Below are 12,726 nucleotides of genomic sequence, written 5' to 3'. Positions count from 1 at the left end.
TTGTAATTTAAATTCAGTTTCTATTTTTTTAAAGCCTGGTTGGGATTTTTGTTCAGATGCCTTTTCTCTTTCTCTCTCTCGAAAATCACTTTTAACTTTGATTCAATTTTCGCTTTTCTGGAATCCAAGCGGTTCTTATTGAAAGAGTTTTAGAAGATAAACTAACCAGAAGAGGCTGTTACGTCCGTTGTAATTGACTCTAATCAGTAATCGCCCCCCTTTTTCCACTACGCCTTTTAATTTAAGCACTTGTAGGCAGTGTTCGAAGTAGGGGGAAAAAGGCAGACGCGATACGTTTCATTACGATTTTCACTCGACATACCGCCTATCTAAATGTTGAAATGCAGTAAAGCCTAAAAGATTGCATTTCTATTTACATAATGACTGAAAACCACTGGAGAACTTCCCTATAGTCATGAGGAGCGGGGGATAGGGGGATATAGAGACTGATCCATTCCAATAACTTTCTGAAAAAAAATCCCCTTATGTTGTATTATAGAGAATTACAGTAGAGCGTCGATTATCCGAACCGAACTGTGTACTCGCTCGCACTTGTTACTCTCCCACCCTACCGTCCATCATCCCCCTCACTCCCAAACCGTTTCCCACAGTAGTCGCCGCACTGAGCCACCGCTGGCGGAACATTGCTTCTAATGGAGCCTTCATAAGGCGCTGCTGACCGGCCAAGCCGCCAGTCGCTGTGTTTCAACAATCAGCACACTTCTGTCGGTTTGGCACTGGCTGTAGAAGTAGCGGCAGTATCAAAGCTGTACACAGCAACAGCTGCGCCAGCTTAGAGTTGAGGCGTGCCGCTCTGCGCATGGCAAATAAACATGTACAGTTTGATTATCCGAACAAACCAGTTTTCCGAACACCCATGTCCCCCAATTACTTCGGATAATCGACGCTCTACTGTATACACGAAAATGCTCAATGAGGATATTAATTTTCCGCGGGAAAACTGTTGGTCCTCCACTGGACAATCCCTAAATCCGCCCATGCTCAAAACACGGCATTTATATGCATTAAGGCAAGAAGACACAAACATACAATTCAATATGGCACACGAAAATATAAACTAGGTGAACTTCTTTGAAGAAACCATTTTAAAAACAAAAGATAGGAAAGATGTTGGAGTTGTCAACTTAGAAACTATTTGTACATAAAAAATAAACTCTTTACGTGCAAACCTATTCGTTAATTACTGTGCATAAAAATGGATTTATTATAGGTATTTAGCACCTACTTTCTAGTAACGGTATATTTTAATCATTGAAAATGCAGAGGCGGTATGGTATACCACCGCATTCCGTCTCACTTCGAACACTGCTTATAAAGTTTCTTCCTTGAATTTTCCTAATAGTGATTCTGGTTTATTATAAATAACCGAATACAAATACCGTTACCACCGGAATTTTATTACCAAAAATTCTTACATATAATACAGAAGGCTTCTCATTGTATTTGAATGGGAGCTAACTCTAATCTTATTGTTGTTGTTGCATTAATTCCATTTGCGCTGCAGCAACAGCACCCATGCTCTCCTGGATCACTTGAAGGTTGTTCTTCCACGAAACCAGGAGATCTCGTAGCTGCTGCCATTGCTGTTTGCCAAACGTCCGGTGCATTGTACTCGACACATACACCTTCCGGGCAGCTTGGTCCATCTTCGCTCGAACGAGCTTCGTCTTCAATACTGAAACAAACAAAAAGGAAATATAGTGTTAAATACATCAAAAGTTTAAAAAAAATTTTAAAATACGCTTCTTTCTACTACAGGGTTCACTCTGAAATTCTCGAATTGATTTTTATGACTAAGTAGATTTTTCCCGATTCGCGACACCGCTAATACTATCATTTGTGGTTATGAAAAAAAAAAAAAAAAAAAAAAAAAAAAAAGTCACCACCATCCCCACAGGAGCCCAAAACTGTCTTTACTTTTTAAATTCATGAACTTACTTTCTTCTGTAAATACTTATTGAGTCAAATGTCTTGCATTTGGAATCCAATAAAACACCAGTACCAAATAATAATTGTAGTCTGTGACGAAAGTACATTTCATTTGATGAAATACGACCTTCCGGCTCTTCTTAAGCTTCTATATTGCTAATAATTATTGTCTTCCTGAATCTGTCTTGATTCTTTCGAAACGTTCTTCATATTTTCTGTGGGCAGCTATTTAAAAAAACTGTGAAATATAGCTTACTTTTATCATATTTTGAATATTTCCCTCACTCTTTTTTAGTTTGTCAGTGTGAACCCTATACTGTAGCATTTTGTAGAAAAATCTATAAGTTATCAAGAAGAAATACTTCCACTTCATGTCCTTTTCTGCACCTACTCTAATTGTTGATAGGAATTCAAGAATTTTCAACTTTCCTATATCAATCTCTAGTAATTTAATTTCTATTGGTTGTATCTGATTACCAGCTACAGGGACCTTTTAATAGGGGAAGGTCTCTGATGTGCACTCCTAATCTTTTTTTTTAAATTATTATTATTATTATTATTATTTTAAATTGTTATAATGTGTCTTGAACGGTTTGGCCTCCAGATGAATAAACATGTTTACATCGGGAGGAAACAAACGGGTGTGTGGGCATGCAAAAAACACTTTCTCGGCAAGTAGCGGCCATGAAATGTATGAATTCATTGGTCTCGATTTTTTTTTTTTTTTTTTTTTTTTCATGTCACCATTTCTTCTCACCTACCATCGATTCCAAAGTAAAAATGAATAAATAAAGGGCAAGAAATAAATAAATAACTAAATAGGCAACAGCAGAACAACGAAAAATTTGAATAGTTCTATGTTGGTACAGTACAGGGTTGGCAAAAACCATATTTCTTTAAAAAAAAAAAATGTTTTTTGGTTTAAATAATTGTGTATTTATATTACATACGGACAGAAATATGTTTGTTTCGTTTTGGTGTTTTTATGCAACAACGGAATTATGCTAGAAGGGGTCACATAAGCTTAAAAAGGAATCCAAACCGCTTCCCGGCTTACATCCGAGAGAAATTGTCCTCCACGTGAACTCGAAACCTTGACTAATTGGCCACAAATGTGATGAGTCTGCCGACTCACTCACAAAGGACTCCTAATAAAAAATAAGTTGTACTGATCTTTACATACTTCTTAACATAATTGGCAAGAGTCATCTCAGGACAAAGAGAGAAATAGTTGCATAAGTGAAACCATTACACAGAATTATATATAAATCGGAAACTTTCTTTATTGCTTTGCATGTAAAATTATAAGGTCAACGTTATCATAATCAGTACGCTAAAACAGATATTAAATTACAAGTTTAGTATGCTGATATCATTCAGTACAATTAAAACAAAGTCCAATCCAAGCTAATGTTGGAAGCTACGTAGGCAGTCGATAAATTTTGCCAATTTCTATCAATATATTTAAGCAACCTTGGCTTCTTCATAAAACAATAGGCTTTCAGGCATACAATTTGGTTTGTTTCGTGTGTTTAGGCTTAACATCCTTACGTAATACCGAGGTTATCAAGAAGACTTTCGCTTCGACTGACATCCGAACCGTTCCTTGGTTTACACTTGAATGAAAGTTTCTGATTTGACCGAGAATTGAATATAAAACGCCCTGATTAAAAAGTGAAAAGAAGACAAAACTAATGCAGATGGTTTGATATGTGGTAACATCATCATGAAGTTCACACGATTTAAAGCATTTTTTTTTTAAAGTTTAAACAAGTTTTTTTTATTAAAAAAAAAAACAGCTGATTTAAACCACCCTGGTTTAAACCAGCCAGCCCTAGTACAGTATGAAAATTAAAGTACGCCGTGACCAATTACAACAATAAGAAATTGGCTCCCTCGCAATGTCATCAATTATCTCAACTTGTGGATACTTGATCAGCTAACTGAAATTACGACAACTGTCCAGAAAGTACCAGACGTTTCGGCCTAGCACAGCAGTGGGCTGAGCTGGAGTCGCCATCTTGGTGTCAGAACGCTGCCACACACAGTACGCATCCAGGAGAATCGTGACGCTCTTATTGTGCTTTGTGACGTGTTACAATGTGTGCTGCAACAGAAAATCCTGCCTGAAGTGTACGAACATGAAATAATGAGTGAAGACCGAGTGCACACACACTGTCAAGCGTACCAGAGAGCTCTTGGATAATTTTAGATGGGAGGTGTTCGATCACCCATCATACAGCCCGGATTTGGCGCCGAGCGACTACCACCTCTTCCCAGCGATGAAGACATGGCTTGCTACACAATGCTTTGATACTGACAACGAACTGTATGCCGGCGTTGAAATCGGTCGCGACGGTATTGACAATCTTGTGTCACGGTATAAGCGCCTTAATAAGCATGATGATTATGTGGGGAAAATAGCTTAAGAGTGCATCTTTCAAATGTATATAACATAATTTTGTTTGGTCATTCTGTTACTTTCTGGACAGCCTTTGTATTAAAAACTCAACTCACGTTCTATGTTTTAAGAGAAAAACTTGATTTCAAATGGTTCAGCTCTTCCACCTACCGTCTATAATAAACCCTTCCACTTCCTCCTCCGACAGCTGGAGCTCTTGTTGTATCGTATCGAAGGACATCTCTGAATTGCTCTCCGCCAACTGCATGAACGTTAGAAGACGCATTTTCTTCATATTCTGCTCGTGATTTAGACCTACCAATGAGAAAACACACACATCAGAAAATGAAAATAAAACGTTCAAGGAAAGCATAACAGTTCCTGGAAAATACTAAAAGGACTATCTATCTATTAAAATGCTACAGTACCAATTTAAAGCGACCGAGCTCTAACCTATAACCTTAGCTTTCAAACCTTTGATTTACGGTTATTTGTGATTTCACGTTTATAACAAAGACAAATATTTTTAAAAGAGTTTACTTTAAATAAATTACTTAAAGAAATATTTTTCACAATATTAAAATTATTGTTCAAAGGCCTTTGCCTTTAATAAGCCTTCTCCGAAATAAATGAAAATGAATTGTGCTGCCATCTTTGGAGCTCTTTTAAACTACGTTTATATGTTTGTGGCCAATCCTTTCGACAATGAGATCTCGGAAACTACAGGCTCCAGAAAAATGACGTTTTCACTGATCGATTGCAAATTTCATGTAGATTGTCCAGTTCTAATTGAATATTTAAAAAAAAGCGGCCACTATTTCTTTATTACATTTTTACGTGTACATTGGAAGTGTTGAAATTAAAAAAAAAAAAAATAAATAAATAAAGCATCACATCCTAAGTATTATACATTCCAACACCACATTGTTGTGTATAGGGGTTGTGTATGTCTCAGGCGTTTGTTTCATGGCCAAATAATAATGGAAAAGGCAGGATAACCATTTCTCCAGTCTAAGATGAACCTTTTTCTGGGGGGAGTGTTTTGCCCAATGAACACCATATATAACTGACATTTTAAATAATTGTGTATGTAATGTATTTGCTTATTACATACTGCATGCAAGAACAAAGAAAACACTGGTAAAACATGAATTAGAAACTCCAACCGGAAGCAGGCTCAAATCTTGCAAACGGTGCGAGATATTGAGAAAAATAATCGAAAAAAGTCTCCCCTTTATGATACCCCTTGGCTTTTTTTTTAAATCAATACGTCTTTCACTTGTGTCTGTAAAGGGACATGTACAGATGTAAGGAATGATAAGGAGATTTATGCTCATATGCGAATGATGTGCTGTGTAGAGAGCGCAGGTTCAGCTAGTCCTGCTGAAACTTTCACACTAGTTCCATAAAGTTTTTGTCAGTGATCCGTGAATTATATGTCAGTGATCCATGTGTACGCTGATACGCGGGAAACATAATCCAGTTCCAGGCACATGTTGTAAAGCGTAACCAGTGTAATAGAGTTTATAGCTTCAATGATACGTTCCTGAAGATCATCCACTGTTGTGGGTATAGACCACGTCTAACAGGAATGCATTAGTGCAGCTATAAACTCCATTACAATGGATCTGCTTCACAATACGTGGGTGAAGCTGGAGTTGCATTATAATCTCGATATTTCCAGGCGCGCACTCTGAGTTTGTAATTCCAATGAATACCACCAAAAACTTTATGAGTTCACGTAACTTAGTGTGCAAGTTTGAGCAGAACAGTATTTTTGATGATGTTTATTTGATTTAACGTCATTTCAGCACCAAGACTATATGAGACGTGGACCTACAGCTTAGCGTGGGATCTGAACCATATGAGCCGGGCCTTCCACGCCAAAAGCGCGTACGCTAATTTGCTTAGCCACGAGAGAGCTCCCATACTCTTGGCATTAAAGTTACACATTTTCCAAACCGGGGACTGTTTTTGTGTTCACTTTGTATATTGGCAAAACATACAACAGTGGGTAATTTCAGTCGTTGAAGCGTACAAATCTGATTTACCAGTTTCCGTTCTGACTCCCTTCTTTTCATTCTGTTTAAGAGTTAGAAAAACATTCCTCTAAGATACGTATTATCTCGACTGAAGTATGCACCAAAGTTGTTTTTCTCTAATTCAAAAAGGAAGCAGAAGTGTCCGTTCATTTAAGATGCGTCTAGTTCTAAGATTAGGAGTTCCTAAGATACCATATTCTTTTACTAATTGTTTCGCTTTTCTCACTAAATAGTTTGAGACTCCACATTCGTTCTCAATCCTTCGAATGCTCCAACTCTTTGGAAGAAGAGTCAACATTATTTGAATCTTTTCACTGCTTCTGGTTGAAATTTCACTTTCAACTGTCTTACAACTTCGGATCCCACGTTTGTTTCACCCTCTTCATTTTTATTCACAACGGGTACGTAAGTACTTCGGAATATATGAGAAAATCAAACTACTACTTAGATATTTTTTTTTTTTTTTTTTTTTCATTTAATGCAACTAAAGCAACATTTGGAACTAAAGACGTGGTAACAGTGTCCATTTCTCGATCCTCTGGTGACAGTGAAATGGAGGAGTTATGCAGTTCTGTGATTTCTGTATCTTTGGATGTAGTTGGTTCAATCACTCGTCTTTTCTTGTGTTAGTTTTTTTTTTTTTCTATATCCATTACATATTTTTTGGTCACTATTCATATGAACCATCCACATTTGCCCTTTACGTAAATTTTTCCTTTATCTGTTGTGTCCGTCTTCCCTGAAAGGATTACAACAATACAGCATCCTCTGAAACTCCATCTTCTGGGTTGTTTAGTCCAGTCACAACACTTTTTGGTATAACTTTCTGTGTATCTTGCATCTAAATTGCCATCCAAGCCTTGACAGCAAACACTTAACACACACACCAATTCCTACCTTGTCACTCATACACTGTCAGGTACAGAGTAATGATATGTCTGGCCTTGCGCTGTCATTGGTCAGAATAAGAATGCCTGATACTAACCTGTTCATATTGCTAGTTTACTGTGATCCATCAAAATAAAACCGTTTCCTATTGGCCTGTTTACATTGCTAACTTACAGTGCGTATTCATAAAACACAATGTTCACAGATACATTTTCTTTTCTTTTCTTTTTCTTAATTCAAAAAGGTTCAATTACAACTTTAAAAATTTCATTATTTGATTTGTCACCTGTAAACTTATGCTTGCCTTTTCAGTGAAACCACTGCCAACTGCATGAGAGGATGGTGTTATGCATCAATTGACCAAGCGCCAAAACACGGTTCTGAGATATTGAAGGAAATAAAAACATGTTCCCATTACGATTCAGTACTTGGTGCTTGGTCGAATGGCTTTTCCCGAACATTTAAACAAATAATAAGGTTTCAAATCATTTTTTTTTCTTCTTTCTTCATAATTTACATTGTTTCCTACTCACTGATGTAAAGATCTCGAAAATCGCAAAATGTTGCTTGGTCAATTGATGCATAACACCGTCCAATTGGCGAAAGAATTACACTCAGCCCTTGCTGTTATTATTTGCTGGCTAAATACTATTTTTATTGCTGTAATGCATCACATAGCTATATGTATTTTATATTTCCCAATCTCACTGCCATCCCACTTTGATTTTTTAATATGCTGTATAGTGTCGCATGAAGAAGAAAATATATTTTTTCAGAATTTTTGAAGATAACATATTTTCAAAAGATATTCAAGGTCAAATGTCAGGTTACATGACCTTGTCTACAAGTTTTGCCCGAACACGAGCTTGTTACATATCATTTGGAAGATTTATTTAATTCCTTATGCTGTACGTTTTATTTCAGTTTCCTACGCTAATCAGAGCCAAAGTTATAATTTGAAGATAACGGCATGTTTTTTTTTTTTTTTTTTTTTTTTTTTTTGAGAACTTCGACCTTAAATTATTTTAAAACTAAAAGAGAGATGGTGCTAAAGAATACCATGGTACCTATGATTATTCTCCAAATTTCATAAAAATCTTAGTTGGGTTGAAAATGGCACCTATGTGTGTTGATTAGGCATGGAATGACTATGGTGAAATATTAATTTTAAAAACCTGTATTTATTAATTTATTCGTGCGTTTCAACAACTGCTTTCAATATCTCTTTATATCTAAGTTGAATAAAATTCAAAAATAAAAAAACTAGACTGACCATCTATCCCACGTTTTCGGCTTACCGTACTGAACCACTATGCAACCCAGTCCTCTTCTAAATCAGAAAACATTCTCGCTCTTGAACAAAATGTTTAGTTACTTAACATTGTTTGGATTATACTACCGTTTTTTGGGTAAAGGATTATACTTCTGTTTGTGTGTTTTTTTTAGTAGTATAGTACTTAGTGCACCAGTATGATAAGACCTCGATCTGAATTTGATTCTCGGACCAAACCCCCTTGTTTTTCCTTTGAATTTCTCTAAACTTAAGGGAACACGGTGTAAGGAAAAATATACTGTTTCTTCCATTTCTCAATAAGCAATATATCAACTAACTAAACTATGCTTTTTATTTAATTTGATTTCTCTGTGAACCAGTACTTAATCTCTACATTCCGCAAAATGGCAAACTCAAAATCGTACTTTATTGTACATATACTGTTACTTACCTAACGAATGTACAAATTCCTTATGATTCTTATAAAAATCCATATAACTGGGCAGTTTCTCCGACACAAACACCGATAACAAATCGTGGATAAGCTCTCCTTCGAGGAAGCTAACAGGCTTCAACGCCAACAAAGGATCCAAAAGGAAGGTGTTTGGGTCCGCGAGGGCTGCCAAAATACATCGCTGGGCGTCTTCTCTCGCGTGAGATGCATTATCCATTGTGTACGTTCCGAGCAGTTCCACCATCACCTTCGCCGCAGCTTCACTGAAATTATATGTAGTTGTTATTTTAATATAAGTAAGTTGCTATGGAGCTGAGAACACTGCACAACACCTATGAACGGCCTGTATGATGCATTAGACGAAATCTGAATCTATCTGAAATTTTACGATTGTCTCGATGTATCTTCCTCAGATCTGTATTATTTCTCGCCATTAACAGCTACAACTTTGGAAATACAGTGAAACTTCCCTCAGTGGATAACTTTCAATAACGGACAGTCTTTTTACTAGTAACGTATGTATTAATAACTGCAGAATAGAGTCCTTCCCTTTATGGATATCGATACTTGCCCCCCCTCCCTCTCAACGTTCTAGTACCGTCAAATGGGGCTACTTTGATACGAAAAAAGCACATTTTCTTAAATATTTTGTGAACAACATACTGTAAACTCTATGTTATATTTTTAAAACCATGGCACAAATGAGTACTATCACTCTGTATGATAATGACATTGTTGTCAGATAATGTCTTCAGCTAGAAAAAATGAAATACGGGCGTTCAAACTAGCTCCATAAATAGGGTAACTTTGAATATAATGTTAATTCTTGTTATAAAATTGTACCTATGAGCTAGGTGGTATTCTTTGATATCGAGTTGAGTTGAAAAGAGGAGAGTTCTATGAACATTTTGATATATATTATATAGTTGTGCGATTTTCCTAACGGGCTGCATAAAATATTTTTAAAATGTACTTACCCAATATTTCTTAAAAGTTGATGTGTCAATCGTAGTACTATTAAAACTTGAATATTTAAAACTTTAAAAGGACTCTCTTGTAGAAAGAAATCCATATGTTCATATGAATCTAACAGAGAAGTTTTTAAACTTTTTTGGTACAATGAAAAAGCACTATTTACACTATACACAATTGAAACATGTCTGAAATTATTGCAAATTGAGATCTTCAAAACAGATGAACCAAACTTATGAAGTCCTCGATTTTTTTGAATGGGCCCTGGTAGCACTTGAACTTCTGTACAAACCACATCTCTGTCTAAATTTTCGGGCCAATAGAATGTCATACTGGTACCTGTTTTATTAATGCACTTCCCAATAGCAACTCTCTTTGTCTATGACTTGTCCAACAAAATGCCCCTTACCCTTCTTTAGAATATACCGTACTATTGCCCATGAACTTATTTCCAGACCCACCAAAATCAGCTGTTCATAGTAACCCCATTTGTTACCTAAAACGACATGTGACTGAAAAATTCACCAAAATTTGAATATAAGTTACACAACAATAGAACCTATTGGAATCGGTAGAAAATGGATGTTTTTATCAGTAATACTGATTCAGGCAGTTAATGTTTTAAAACAAAGTTCCAGATAAACAATTTTCTGGTCGACGAAAAAAGCATAGCTTCATATTTAATTTTTTACCCATACATGATTGTTAGTAAGGCTTACGGATTTGTTGTGGTTGAATTCAGAACATTCCAAACTACTACTTCAATATTCAAGTAAGCTGCTAATGAGTTTTCAGGACATGAAAAATTTGATTGAAACATTTTCGTAGTTTTGATCAAAGAAGTCCCCATGTTAATAATAGCCCCATTTGAAGGTACTCTATAACGAACAATTATTATTCTCAGTTCATAGCCTATTTAGCATAGGAAACACTTTGTAAAATTTGAATTTGAATTTAATAAATGTACAATACAAATGGAGAAGACAGAAAATCTCTTTCTCACAAACGTAACTTTTGTTCCGCTTATTTGAAAGTCTTCCTTTTGTTGTAATAATAATAATAATAATAATAATAATAATAATAATAATAATAATAATAATAATAATAATAATAGTAATAGTAAAGCTGATCGTTTGTTTTATTATAAAATTTGAACAAAGAATATTTTCTTCTCTCACCCTATTTCGAAACCCTTCCAATAATTCGAATACTTAGTACGGTATCTCAATATTAGAAGTTGAACATTGTACTAACCTACTTGTACATCTAGTGGCTGAAATAATTGCCGATATTTCGGATACCTTAACAAGCATCCAGTTTCAAGGGCTACAGAGTAAGATCTTTACATGACTATAGCTTCAACACCACCTGAAATTTATATACAGTGTAACGCCCTACATAACTGTTATTTTTTTAAGATGTTACTTCGTATCTATATATTAAAATGCTAGGTTTATATGTTTGTCTCCAATCCTTTCGATAATGAGATCTCGAAAACCATAAGTGCTAGAAACATATTTTCGCTGGTCGATTCCAAATTGTGTAGATTGTCCAGGTCTAATTGAATATTTAAGAAACGTGACTGTTGTTTATTATTACATTTTTATAGGTACACTAGAAGTGTTAAAATTAAAAAACTCAAGTATCATATCCTATGAACTATACATTCCAACACAACAAAGTTGAATACAGGATTTTGTCTTTCAGGCGTTTGTTTCATGGCCAAATGATCATGAAAAACGAAGGATAACTATTTTTCCAGGCTAAGATGAATCTTTATTGTTTGGAGTGTTTTGTCCAATGAACACTATATATCACTATGTATTTGCTTATTACATACTGCACGCAAGAAGAAACGAAACACTGATCATACATGTACTAGAAACTCCAACCAGAAGTAGGCTCAATCTTGCAAACGGTGCGAGATATTAAACAAATAATCGAAAAAAATTCCCCTTTATGGTACCCCTTGCCGATTTTTATCAAGATGTCTTTTACTTGTGTCTGTAAAGGGACATGTATACGGTTGTGAGGAATGACAAGGAGATTCATGCTCATATGTGAATGATACGCTGTGTAGAGAGCGCAGGTTCAGCTAGTCTATATATTAAAATGCTAGGTTTATACGTTTGCCCGCAATCCTTTCGACAATGAGATCGCGTAAACCCCAAGTGCTAGAAACGTGACTTTTTCACTGGTCGATTCCAAACTTTGTGTAGATTGTCCAGTTTTGATTCAAATTTCCAAAAACTGTGTCGTTATTGTTCTATTCAAACATTTTAGGGGCCCTTTTGAGTCTATAAGAATAACTGTTGCAGGCCTAAACTACAATGTTAGGCAACAAGTACAGAAGTTACGTATGGCGTGTTGACGGACATTGTAGGCGCTTTGCTTAAATCTGAAAGGCAAAACCCATTGCATGCTGGCAACTTCAAAGGCCTAAAGAGACGCAATGAGACGTACTACGACGGATATGGATTTATTAGAAAAAAAAATCCATTTGATATCGTGTTGGTTCTACAAATTTGCTACAAACTCACTCCAACATCTATACATAGGAATTCACTTCCTTTCTGAGTCTCCTATGCTTTACTTGTGTGAGTAAGGAGACATGCACAGTGGAAAGGAAATTTATGGTCATAACAGAACGATGTGCTGAGTAGACAACGCAGGTTCAGCTAGTGTAAATTAAAAATGTTTCACTGATGAGGGTATAACCATGTAAACATATTGTTGAAAAAAAGTT

At 35.7% G+C, this 12,726-nt stretch overlaps 1 protein-coding gene across 1 annotated transcript in view; it reads right to left on the bottom strand.

The window, feature by feature from the left end:
• Window positions 1–1,397: 1,397 nt before the first annotated feature.
• The window catches only part of eIF3m (eukaryotic translation initiation factor 3 subunit m), a 31,184-nt gene continuing 19,855 nt past the window's right edge, over window positions 1,398–12,726 (bottom strand). The window contains exons 5-7 of the mRNA XM_081739310.1: window positions 9,006–9,271; window positions 4,523–4,666; window positions 1,398–1,696 (exon numbers count right to left, since the gene is read on the bottom strand). Coding sequence (XP_081595436.1) covers window positions 1,488–1,696; window positions 4,523–4,666; window positions 9,006–9,271 — 619 coding nt within the window. The 3' untranslated portion in view covers window positions 1,398–1,487. The remainder of the gene's footprint in view (window positions 1,697–4,522; window positions 4,667–9,005; window positions 9,272–12,726) is intronic.

Source organism: Thermobia domestica, chromosome 14, assembly GCF_964235325.1.
Source record: "Thermobia domestica chromosome 14, izTheDome1.hap1.1, whole genome shotgun sequence".
NCBI lineage: Eukaryota > Metazoa > Arthropoda > Insecta > Zygentoma > Lepismatidae > Thermobia > Thermobia domestica.
Note: the sequence above shows the minus strand (reverse complement) of the source record. Positions and strands in the feature narration are given on the sequence as shown.